This window comes from Chionomys nivalis, chromosome 4, assembly GCF_950005125.1.
Source record: "Chionomys nivalis chromosome 4, mChiNiv1.1, whole genome shotgun sequence".
Classification (NCBI taxonomy): Eukaryota; Metazoa; Chordata; class Mammalia; order Rodentia; family Cricetidae; genus Chionomys; species Chionomys nivalis.
The window spans coordinates 59,854,375-59,866,543 of NC_080089.1; the positions used below are offsets into that span (position 1 = coordinate 59,854,375).

Consider the following 12,169-nt stretch of genomic DNA (forward strand, 5'->3'; position numbering starts at 1 on the left):
AAATCAGGATAGATTCTTCCAGGGCTAGAACTCAACCCCGGGCTCTCATGCTCGGCCAGTGTGCTACCACTGACTTCCGCTAAGCTTTCCTCTAGTAATACCTACAGTATTAGTCTGCTGTGACTTACACCTGAACATTCCATGAATTCTATTAGGCTACAAGCAAGAACTGCTTCCACGGGACCTTAGCAGCTAAGAGTGCTGCCTATGCAAGCAAGGAACTGAATTTGCATCCCAAACATCCACATAAAAGCTGGATGCAACAATAGGAATATCCTGGGGCTCACTGGCTGGCCAGTCTGGTGCCCCACCCCACATACCCAAAAAGCAAGTTCTAGGTTCAGTGAGAGAAAAAGGCACAGTGACAGAGCAGGACACCAAAGGTCCTCCTCTCATCTCCACATGCACTGTGAGCACCTGCACAGACATGTAAACATATACGCATCTGTTCCTACACACACATACTCTAATGCACATGCACTCATGTGTACAGTGCACACTCACACACACCCTGTATACACATACCCTCCCAACACACACAACACATGCACATACCCACACATGAAGAGAAACTGCTTCCCAAATACCTGTTTTTCCCTAACAGAAGGACACGGAGAGACCTCAGAGTGGAAAGCCCACTGATTTCTTCAATCTGGTTATCATACAAGTCCAAGAATATTAACCTCTGTAGATTAGAAATATTCTGGATCCGAGTTATAAAATTGTGCTGAAAATTCAATAAACGAAGGTGTTCTTCCCCATCGATGATAGGACACACAGTCAACTTCTGTCTAGAAAAAAAATGTAGGTAAGATTCTGAGTCAGCATCCTCTTCCTGCTTCCCCTATCAAATACGATTAAGTAGTTTGTGCACCCAGGCTACGAGAAGGGAAACATAAGTTGGGGCTGGAGAGATGGCTCAGCAGTTAAGAGTACTTACCGCTCTTACAGGGGACCTGGGTTCAGTTCCCAGTACCTCACAACTCAGCTCAAAACTGCAGTTCAAGGAATTCCAGCATTCTCCTTAGACATTCACGGGCTCAGGAAAGCATGTGGCACACAGACATATACTCAAGCACACATGCATACAATTAAATTAATATTTTTTAAAAATAAAGAGGTTATTTGGACTACTTCCTGACCCCAGGGAAGAGAACCAAATTTAACCATGAATTGTGGGGGGGGGGGCTGGGGGCTGGGAGACAATGGACACTGACAAGGGTAATCACTAAAGTTAAATCTAAACGAGTCTCTGATATTAATTTCACATGACATTAATATCAAAAGCTTTCAAATATAATTGTCTTTCCGGGAGAGGTTTAAATGGTCAAACCAAGTCACAAAACCAGAAAAAAAAATGCGTTTGGTATCAGTCACTGATGTCAAAATTTCTCTGAGTGACTAAGTCATGGGAGCAAGAACCATACTAACAGGCTTATTTTAAATCACTGACTCACAAAAGTTCATGAGACCGAGAAGAAATCCTGCCACCTACAACAGGGACACTGCTGGAAAACCCCATGCGAAGTCCCTTAATTGAATTGTAAGGCGACCCTTACTGAGCAACTCCTCACGAGGCTGGATGCTGGATTCGATTGTCCAACACCAGCTTTAACTCTGCAGAATATTCATGGTTTTCAAGACCAGATGGGATGCAATTCTGTGTGTATTTGGTTGTATTTAAAGCAGTGAACTTCTTCTGTCTCCTTTGTGGAGTAAATAAAGTCATGACCCTTGAAGAATTCTCCCCATGTCATAGCATTGTGAAGGAGGAGGGCCTAGGAGATTCTGCATGGAGAGTCAAAGGCTCTTCAAGGGAAACACAGCTCTGGCTGTGCATTAACAATGCTAGTGTGGTTTGTTAGAAACATCCCTCAGTGACACCTCATGAATGGGAGTTTTAAAGAAAGTCAGCCAGAATGCTATAAACACAGGCAGAATATGGACGGATCAGAGCTCTTGTTGCAATGAAAAAAGAATGGTTAGTGGGGAAAAAAGGGAATACTAAAGGTCATTTGACCTTTAAGAACAGACCCTTAAAGCTGGGCACAGTGGCGCACGCCTTCAATCCTAGCACTAAGGAAGCAGAGGCACAGGCGGGTGGGTATCTGATTTTGAGGCAACCCTGATCTCCATAGTGAGTACTAGGCCAGCAGTGGATAAAGAGTGAGGCCCTGTCTCAGAAAGAGAGAAAGACAGCAGGGTGGGGAGGTATGGGGGAAAGAGAAGAGACTCTGGAGAAACTGATTTAAGAGAGAAGAAAAGTAAAAACCACTGTGCACCAGTTTTGTGTGGATCACATTTAGAATTCATCTCTTGTTTCGTACTCTCACAGCTGACATTTCTCTTACATAAACTATAACTTAAATGATTACAGATATGCCAGCTGAAGTTTGTAGCTTTGCTCTTAGCAAAACTTGAATGGTGTCCTCTCTGCTCAGTCTGTCTCTCTTAGTGAAAGCCTCAGCTCCTGTCTTTGCATCAGTTGCTACCCACACAGGAAAATCACCTCCTGTCCTCCTTTCTCAAACCGCTAAGCCTTGAAATAAAGTCACTTTCCCTCACCCCAGTAATCCCCGCCACTCCAGCAGAGCAGGAGAGGAAGCAATGGCCTACTCACCCCAGGGGAACTCTGCTGTGTCTGTAAAAGTCTTGGGTTATGGCGCTTCTTGCCCTATCACAGATGTCTGTGTAGGACCATGATTTGACATCTGTTTCCTTCTTGGAACATGCTGTCCCTCCTGATATTTTAAGCCTACTTTTAAATCAGTGAGGCCAAGTACTTCTTATGGTTAGAGTCTTCCCTTGAACATTCAGTTCCCTGACCAAGAAGCCACACACACAATAACGCAGAAAACACTATTACCCACTGGCTGTCAAACAAGGCTTCCATGGTGGTACCCTGCTGCTGGTCCAACTCTGTTGTCTGTACATATGACAGCGATGGCATCATTGTGGTGCTACCGTCTCACGGCCAGCCTTCAGCCTTCAAAGGAGAGCCAGTTTCCTTGGTCCTGATTTTCTTGATAAGCAAGTGTCTATTAATCAGTGCTGGTTTCTCCATTCTAGACACCCAGCCTGCCAAAAACTCATCTTTAAAGCTGCCCAAGCTACCCCTGAGCTACCACAGAAGCACCAAACTTCTTAAGTCACAGTCTGACAAACAGGGCTCCTGCTAATGTCAAGCAACACAAGACTAGGTTATTGTTCTTGAGTGTGTTTTTAAAGACTGAAGGGAAGTTCCTACACAATCCCTCAAACATGAAATGCTGCTGGAAACGGTATAAACATAAGGTAGTATTTAGGGTGGGAACTTCAAAATCGTGACGCTTTGAGAGATGTTGGTCTCAACTAGAACTCTGCCTTCAGAACAGGGCCTTTTCCTGGTACATACACACAGGAGAGCTGACTCATTCAGCAGCTGCGTCATGCTGAAGTCAGTTGTGCACAGCACAGATGTTCCGTCTGTTGGGATTCTACGCCCACTATCCCATTACAAATCCCTTCCTGGTTATAAAGAAGGGCACCAAACCTTATACATATTCACTTCTTTCTACAGCATTTATTCAAGAACCCACATTGTACCAGGTTCTCTGTTCTAGGTGCCCAGGAAGACAACTGAACAAAAACCACCATTTATGCAGATTATATTCTAGTAGGTCACAGACAACAAACACAAGTCAATATTTAACATGCTAGAGAACGGTAAATACCAAAGGGGAAAATAAAGCAGACAAAGGAATGAGCATGCGTAGTTGGTAGGGACTGCATCTGGAGAGACGGTGGGAAGATGACATCAGAGGGAAGACCAGAAGCAAACAGGAGAGCAGATGTTGTGAAAGGGAGAAAGGAAGGTGTGCTCACCTTTCCAGGGTCAGCCTGTCTGAGTAAAGAATTTTCTCTTCAGAGGAACGCTGGAGAATAGGAAACGATGGCATTGATGAGCTCACCAGATTAATATGATCACCTGCTGGAAACGATACACAAATCACTTGAAGGCAAGTTGTGGCAGCTGTGAAGCTAGAGGCACTGTTTATATGGGGAGCTTTGGAGCCTACAGGGACAGCTTTTCTGACCATTTCCACAGCTTCCGCACTAGGAGCTGATATTACACTGGGTTGTCTTCTTCTCAATCCTAGCTCTGTGCTCTGTGGGCGCAGGTAGCTTTCCCTTGCTTTACAAGTCAGCTGAATAATCTAATGTGCTCTGGCGCTGTCTTGATCCCTTGCCGTTCTAACTCCTAACACTACATGCCAACTACACGATACGCTACAGGATCGCCCCTCATTACCAGATACATTGGGGCCAGCACTATGACAGCCCTGCCGGATTCTGGGCTTTGAAGGTGTCTGAATGGAAGAGTCTCCGAATGCTGCCAGGGAGCTTGTGGCAGTTCTCATGTCCAGCCCACAGAGTTCTGTCACATTTGTTGTGGATGAGACGCATGATGACTTATTACGAGGCGACGGACTTATTACTCTTCCATCTCCTTCAAAATATCAAAAAGTTTATCACAAAGCTACACAACACATGACTTTGCTATAGGATAGACACAGAAAGTAATGTGGGATAGCGGACGTAAACCTCACATCCTTGTTTGTTCCCTGTGCGTAGGCCGCTACCATTGCTAGAGAATGCTGCAAAGACAGCAAGTGCATGTCGACAACTGAGGATACTGTAGCTGGGACCCAGAGAGCATATGATACCTGGCAAAGTCTAAAGGATGTTGGCTGGGTGTTTCTGATAGAAGCTTTTCTTGGAGAAAAACACATAGGAAATGAATAAGCTAGAACAATGTGCAAAAGGACAGACTATAAAGGGATGTACAGAGCTGCAGAGGGAGCCTGATGGTTAAGAGCACTGGCTGCTACTACAGAGGACCCAGGTTTGATTCTCAGTAACCACACATGGCAGCTCACAACCATCTCAATTCTGGGGGATCCAACTCCCTCTTCCGGCCTTGCTTGTAATACAGATACACATGCAGACAAACATCCATACCTAAATTTTAAAAATGCTTATAACTATTCTAAAAAGGAGACCAGTTCCTTTGCACGTAGTGTGTCTAGTTAGTGGATGATAAACACATCACAGATGGGATTAGGAAGGGGTGAACACTAAGATATATTCTAAAGAGATAGAAAATTACAGAGTGGTCTGGAAGCAAAGAGGAAAAACTCTAAAAATTTTGAATACCAGAGGCTATCTTCTATATTTGTCTCTGGAGATTGACCATCACTGAAAGCAGCAAGGGACAAGGAAGTACTCAATGGAGCAATCGGTAGGATGATAGAACCCAAGGCTACCTCAGAATTCTGCTGCTTAGACTATCCGAAGAGAAAATCTTAACCTAGAAGTTAATAGACTTTCTGGTCACTACTGATGAGAGCCTAAAATCAAGCCACACACACACACACGCATGCACACACACATACACACATACACACACCCCTCTTAACTGAAAGGCAGTGTATCGAAATCAGCCAGCCTTTCCAAGTCTACAAGCCAGGCCATCTCATGCTTTCCATCAAATAATCAGAGCTCACATCTCACTGTACTGAAGAGCATGAAACATCAAGACAGCCAATCATGCTGTCCCAAGAGGTGAGCACCTAGAACTGACACCGTGCTCAAACGACAGGAACATTTGCTGGCAGGATCCCCAAGCCACAGGAACCAACACATTGATGTGGAGTCCAAAGCCAAAAACAGCTCGAGGAGTAGCTACACATAAAGATTAGATGCCAAGGTCAGTGGAACATAATGAAAGGAAACGCAAGGGAATAAAGAATCTCATTTTGTCTGATTAACATTTCATTAGGTTTTTTGAATTACTATAAGAACTTCAAGGCAATCTGAGATTTAACAGATCAAAACCTTCCATGACTTGGAATGTAGAGGCAAATAATCAAAGAATACGTTTCACTTACTCTTCATGAATGAAAAAATTCTATCCTTACATATTTCAGTTCCTCTTACGTGCAAATGCCAGTATTTTCAGTTTACCATTGATGTGATAGACACCCTTCTGTAGATGCAAAAGACTAAAATGGTTAGGAGAAAAAAGTCTTACAATCTACACACAGATCCTGTGAGTGGGACACACAGGAGCCTTTGAACAGCCATGTATTTATGTGGGTGTAGCGCTGACATGTGGACTGTCCTCAAGTGACTTGAACCTTTGGACAGCCATGTGTTTAGGTGGGTGTACACTGACATGAGGACTGCCCCCAGGTGGCTGGACATCACTCTTCTGTTACATGTACCCTGACTTCCCAACCCAATCTGCAAGGTCCCAACAGCTGGTCTCATTTTACATCTCAGCAGAATTTAGATGTAGGAGTCAATCAGGACATAAACTGTCTTTCCACTTTAGAGGAACTTAACTGAAAATCTATTTTGTATTTTATTTCTATTTTTTTAAAAAAAAAAGAAAGAAAATCAGAAATTTCTGCACTTTAGTATAAACAGTGTCTCAAAGTGGTCAGAGGCAAAATGGTCTACAACTGGTTAAAGCGCTCAATGTGGTGTAGGCTCAACAGCAGGTGATGGACACGTGAGAGGGTGGTGGAGGTGGTGGTAAAGACAGCAGGTGGACAGACACGTGAGAGGGTGGTGGAGGTGGTGGTAGAGACAGCAGGTGGACAGACACGTGAGAGGGTGGTGGAGGCGGTGGTAGAGACAGCAGGTGGACAGACACGTGACAGGGTGGTGGAGGCGGTGGTAGAGACAGGCAGCCCAGGGAGCAGAGCACACATCAGTGGCTGTCGGCTGAGCTTCATCTTGTAGAACCATCTGATGACCAAGATTCTGACATGATTTCCCACCCCTTTGTCATGAGGCAGGAGTTGAGCATCTCCTCCTCCTTCCATTACTTAAGGGGTCTGATGAGATCACAGGGCTCACTGGAGAAGCTAGATTTTACCAACCTGAGGACACAGGCTAACGTGCAGCTACTCCCCACCAGGCCTCCAGGAAATCACCTTAGAATTTAAACCTTACAAATTTGAAGTCTAAACTTTAGACGACTTGTTTTGAGACATCAAGCTCCTTCATTTCAACTGAGAGAACCATGGTTATGTTGTGCCGGTGGCTGCGTGTGGTTCATTTTTAAAGTAATAACTGTCTGTATGGGGTGTGGGGGCTAGATGTGACAGCGCCATTTATCACACATGGGTCTTCTTGCCCAACAAAGCTTAAATTCAATTTTTTTAAAATTTGTTGACTTAAATTTTTTTCCAGAGTTGTATGTTCTAGGTTGTATAAAACTGAGTGCAGGAGTCAAGAGAACAGCTACAACTTGTGTGGCTTTCTTTACATAATACTACCCAGACCATGGAAGAGGTTCACTGGCAATGAACAATTCCACATTTAAGACACATCAAATGAGTGTCTTGTCACAGAGAATGGCTTTAAATGGGACCTTTTAAGAAAAAGCAAATTCAATTTCTTTCTGCCTAAATTTATTTTTATTTTGTATTTTATGGGTCAAAGCTCTCATATATGAAACTTTGCCTCTGGGCTTCACAAAATCAATACATCTGCACTATGTCCTCATCAGCAAATATTTGGTAATATTTTATTCCTTATCATACAAATAGTAATTAACAATGATTCCTGTGACTCTAGAAAAATGTGAACAAGTAAGTTTTGTTCACAGCTGAGGGAAAATAAAGATGCTACTATGCACAAATTTGAAAGAAATTCCCAGTGAAGGCTTGGAACAGCCTCAGGCAAGAATCTGCAGCTCCTTGCTGAAAACAGTGCAGAGATCACAGCACACACCCTAGGAATGCACTCGGAACCAAACGAAAGAGGAGGACAGATGCTTCCTGCCAGACAGAGCTAGATCTAGGTGGTGTCAATTCCGGGAATAGACAAAGTCTTGAGCGAAGGAGGTAGGAAAGAGAAAAGGTGGGTAAGGTTATATGGGTCCAAGAGAAAGGCCCAGAGACACCCCACCACATGCACACAAAAAGACATATTAATCAATATTCAAACTACTCAATACTGCCTTCTGTTCATACAGTAATGAAACGGGCCATCGGAGGGCCTGTACTGATCGCCCTCTTATACAGACATCCAGACATGGAAGGCAAATCCACGGGATCAGAAAGCATACAGGAGGCGGGGTGGGGGCAGCAAGTGCTCCTAAGAGGCAGAGGTGGAACCCGCTATTAACTAGTGTTACTAGACTAGCACATCCCAAATAACTAGCACAACTAAGAGTCAGATTTCCGAAGGAGACTTTACTTTGGTTTTAAAAACATGTTTCAGAAGTACAGCAAATCCTATCACCTACCATCTGTTCAAGGGCCGTCTACAAACCACATCGCTACCACCTGACAGAACCACCCTGGCACCGTGAATACACACCCCAAATGCCACCCCAAACTGACCAAGTCAGAATGAGCAAGGGGGGGACGCACCAAGAAGCTGCACTTCTAACAAACTCACAAATGATTCACCTCAAGCTGAAGGCTTCTAGCAATGAAGTGCCTGTGTCTGTGTGACAGCGTGACCGTGTGACCGTGTGACTGTGTGACCGTTCTCCCACAGACGACACCTTCTTCCTATTCCCGACTTCCCACTGTTTTCTTGTTTCCAAAACACTTGTCTTCCCATATCCTCAGATTAGCCATTATTTTTATTTCTAATACATTATCAGAACATTCTTTTCCTATTCTCTATTGTAACCTACATTCAAACTAAAATAAGTTTCTTGGGTTTTGTTTGTTTATTTTGTTTTAACGCATAGGAAGCAATCCACTATGGGGTGTGTGTGTGGGTGTGTGTGTGTGTGTGTGTGTGTGTGTGGTGTTGATCTATATCACCAATTCTGATTTAAACAAATATCAAACCAATTTTGTAACCACCGAACTATTTCCTTTTGTAATTCAGGTTTAGTCATAGAAACAACGGTTTAAAGAAAGCGAACCTGTTCTCTGTTCTCTGACAGTACCTTGCCTACTGGAGTAGTTTCTCTCTAGGTCATGCTGCAACAGTCTGCCAGGAAATGATGGTGTTTCTCTATTAAGCTTGAATTCAACCTGCAATACAGCATTTAAGAAAAGATATTGTAAGAAAAAAATCACAGTAATAAATGAAGTTTATTATAATGTAAAAGATAAAATATGCTTAAAAAAAGATTGACCCTTAAAAACATCAGGAAGGGCCACATGTTAATCCAATTATATGAACTACACAGAGTTGAAAAACTCATAAAAACAAAAAGCATATTTGTGGTTTCCAGAGGGTTCAAATAAGTGGGGAATAGGGAGCAATTGCTTAATAAATATAGGATTATGTTTGGAATGATGAAAATGTTCTAGAAATAAACAGAGGTGACGGTCGCACAGCGCTGTGAATATACTTAATGACAATGAGCTGTAAATTTTAACATGGGCGAAGGTGGAATTTGCAAGGGAGGTGTAATTTTCCAAACATAACTATAAAACAGTTATAGAAGATCAGATTAAAATAGTTCCAATCCCTCCCCAAATACCATGACTGAAAGAGTCATTTGCTCAATAAAAAAGAAATGCAAACAATAAAAGCTAATGGAACTGTTTTGATTTTTTAAATCCTTTAAATGTCAAATTTTAACATAATAAAATTGCATATTTAAGAAGAATTTCAACTGTCTTTTTCAATAATTTTTATTTTTAACAATGTTAAGAATTTTTAAAAGTCAATTTTAAAATTAATTAATAATCTTTAAAATACTTTTTAAAAATACTTTTCATAGTAGGACTGAAAAGCCAAAGCCAGAATGGCCTCTTATGTTTAGCAACAGAAACTTTAGAAATATATCTTCCGAGGCTTATGATGCTTCCCATTCACCCATCCTATAACCTCCACATCAGCATCTGCATCTTATCACCATGAACACTACATGGCTACACTCAAGACAGTGAACGGTACAAAAAGGATGTTGAAATAAACACAGTGCTCCTAAGAGGACTGCAACAGGAGAAAAGGACTCACCTGGCAAAGACAATTAGGAAAGCTTAACAAGCAATCCATCATGCCTGATATTAATAAGAAATACATTTTTTCATTAATCCAGCTGTTATTGAAGATGATCAAATGATGAGACCAGGGGAGTCAGACAAGGGAGTATTTGCTATTTTCACATTTTAGGCAGGCTCCCTTCCATTCACCTTCCTCTGGCCCTTGTTGATTCTCTTCCTGCTGCTGTCTGTGACTCCAGGGATGCCTATTTCACAACGCCTTAGGGAACAACTGAATTGTGATGGTTGAACACGACCACTCTGGCTAAAGGAAGAAGTGTATGGTGTACAAATAGCATGGGAGGGTGGGGGAGCATGTGTGAGTGCTCAGGTGAGGCGGGCAAGGAATCAAATGAAGCCAGCAGTTCCGGAGAGTTCAAAGCTATTACAAGTAAATGGTATGAATGTAGAAAGATGGTTTTGAGGTTAAGACCACTGCTGCTCTTCCATGGGACCTGTTTGGTTCCTAACACCCATGACAGGTGTCTCACAACTGCCTATAACTCCACAGAGACACAGAAATAGACACAGAAGCACACACACACACACACAAGAATCCCCCACTCAATACATTATGAAAACATTCTAACAATATTTCCACTGCTAAGCCAGTTTTTCTTCTCTGATTGGAAGTGAAGTATAGAGTGAAGTTCTCCTAAATGTTACAGTTATTCTTCCCAAGATGCCGCCAGTACAACGACAACATCATCTTACCTATGTCTAAGAAATAAAATCATTTCTCAATTAAGTTATGTCATACAACCAATTTTAAGAAATACCTTCAGCAGAAATGTTAAATGTAAGAAGGGGGAACTCTTGTAACCAATGGAATGATCTAAGTTGATGTAAGGGGTGATTTGGCTTTTTGTAGGCAGAAAATAAAATATGCTTTACATTAAAGATCAAAATAGATATACTCAATCTCCAGGTGAGACTCTATTGTTAAAACATGCAACGATTTGTGGAGAATATCTGACAATTTATTTTCAACTTAAATACAAATTTGCTTAAATCTTACTTTGTTTTTGTCAGAAAGTGACGACGTTTGAATAACCAGATGAAGTCCGCAGTTCACCTGAAATGTAAAAATTAAATCACAAAACATATTCTTAATATATATAAATACACACATAACCCCCCCACGGTATAAAGACATCACAAAAATTGGAACACCATCAAATGCTCCATCATTGTTTGCCTTTCTAGTTAATAACCATTTTCCCGAAGATTTGTAAAATGACGTCTAAGAATTAAAAAGCTTTGATTAATTTACTTTTCAAAATGTCGGAGGTACCAATTCGACCCACCTTGTACCTCAAGCTTTTGATCCCTGCCATTTCTCCTGCCAACCAATATATCAGTGTAGGAACGAAGGAGGTGGGAGTGTCTAAGAACAGGTTCCTTTCTCAGGCGAAGAAAGAAGGGGGTGGGAGCTAACTAAAGGAATCTCAGTGTTTACCTAGCAGACCAGCTCCACCTTCTGGGAGCTCAGATCCTCGGCAAGATTTTAAAGACCCATCATACCATATTCAAATACTCTCCGAGCACTTTGGACTAGCCCACGAACCCCTAGCTTCAGTCAGACAATAGCTTGAGCGGCCCTGGTCCCAGTTATGCAGCCCATCACCTAGGACAAAGACGCCAGTCAGAGAGGACAAGACTACTGGAAAGGGAAAAAAGCAGGAAGGCCCAGCTCACATTGTTTGCAGCTCGGCCAGAAACGGAGCGGTATTTCCCGGGAATCATGGCAGGAGACAGTCCAAGATGTTCGATCCTCCTTCGAGGTAATGCTACAGCTAAGATTCAAAGAGACCAAAAGGGGTCATCTCCCAGGCAACCCGCTCAGGCGTTGCCATGGAAACCACCATTTCCGGTCTGGTCCTCGTCCCAGATCTGTTGGCCGTCCGAGTGGTTAGCCTCGGGGTGTATCTGTTCGTCCCGGTGCGTCAGCAATTCTTCGTTCTGGCTTTTTTTTCCCCCGAGTCTCATGAAAACAGCGGGAGGATCCGGAGGAGGATAAAATGGGGAAGAGGCTGGCCACATCCGCGGCTATGACAACCGCGACTTCCGGTCCTTTCCTCTTTACGACCCGCCTCAACGCTGCCCGCGGGAAGTTTGATTCCCCTTGCCTACATCTCCTTGTTTTCCTGGGAGAA

General features: G+C 42.8%; 1 protein-coding gene across 11 annotated transcripts in view; it reads right to left on the minus strand.

Moving 5' to 3' along the window:
* Window positions 1-12,045, minus strand: part of Lrrc49 (leucine rich repeat containing 49) — a 110,936-nt gene extending 98,891 nt beyond the window's left edge. The window contains exons 1-6 of one of the 11 annotated variants that reach the window (XM_057766919.1): window positions 11,712-12,045; window positions 11,032-11,088; window positions 8,963-9,050; window positions 4,292-4,489; window positions 3,865-3,970; window positions 588-791 (exon numbers count right to left, since the gene is read on the minus strand). In XM_057766919.1, the coding sequence (XP_057622902.1) occupies window positions 588-791; window positions 3,865-3,970; window positions 4,292-4,489; window positions 8,963-9,050; window positions 11,032-11,088; window positions 11,712-11,759 (701 nt within the window). In that variant the 5' untranslated portion in view covers window positions 11,760-12,045. Of the gene's footprint in view, window positions 1-587; window positions 792-3,864; window positions 3,971-4,291; window positions 4,490-8,938; window positions 9,051-11,031; window positions 11,089-11,320; window positions 11,405-11,711 lie in introns of those variants that run through there. The other 10 variants (XM_057766917.1, XM_057766920.1, XM_057766918.1 and 7 more) reach the window with 10 other exon arrangements.
* Between the last annotated feature and the right edge of the window lie 124 nt (window positions 12,046-12,169).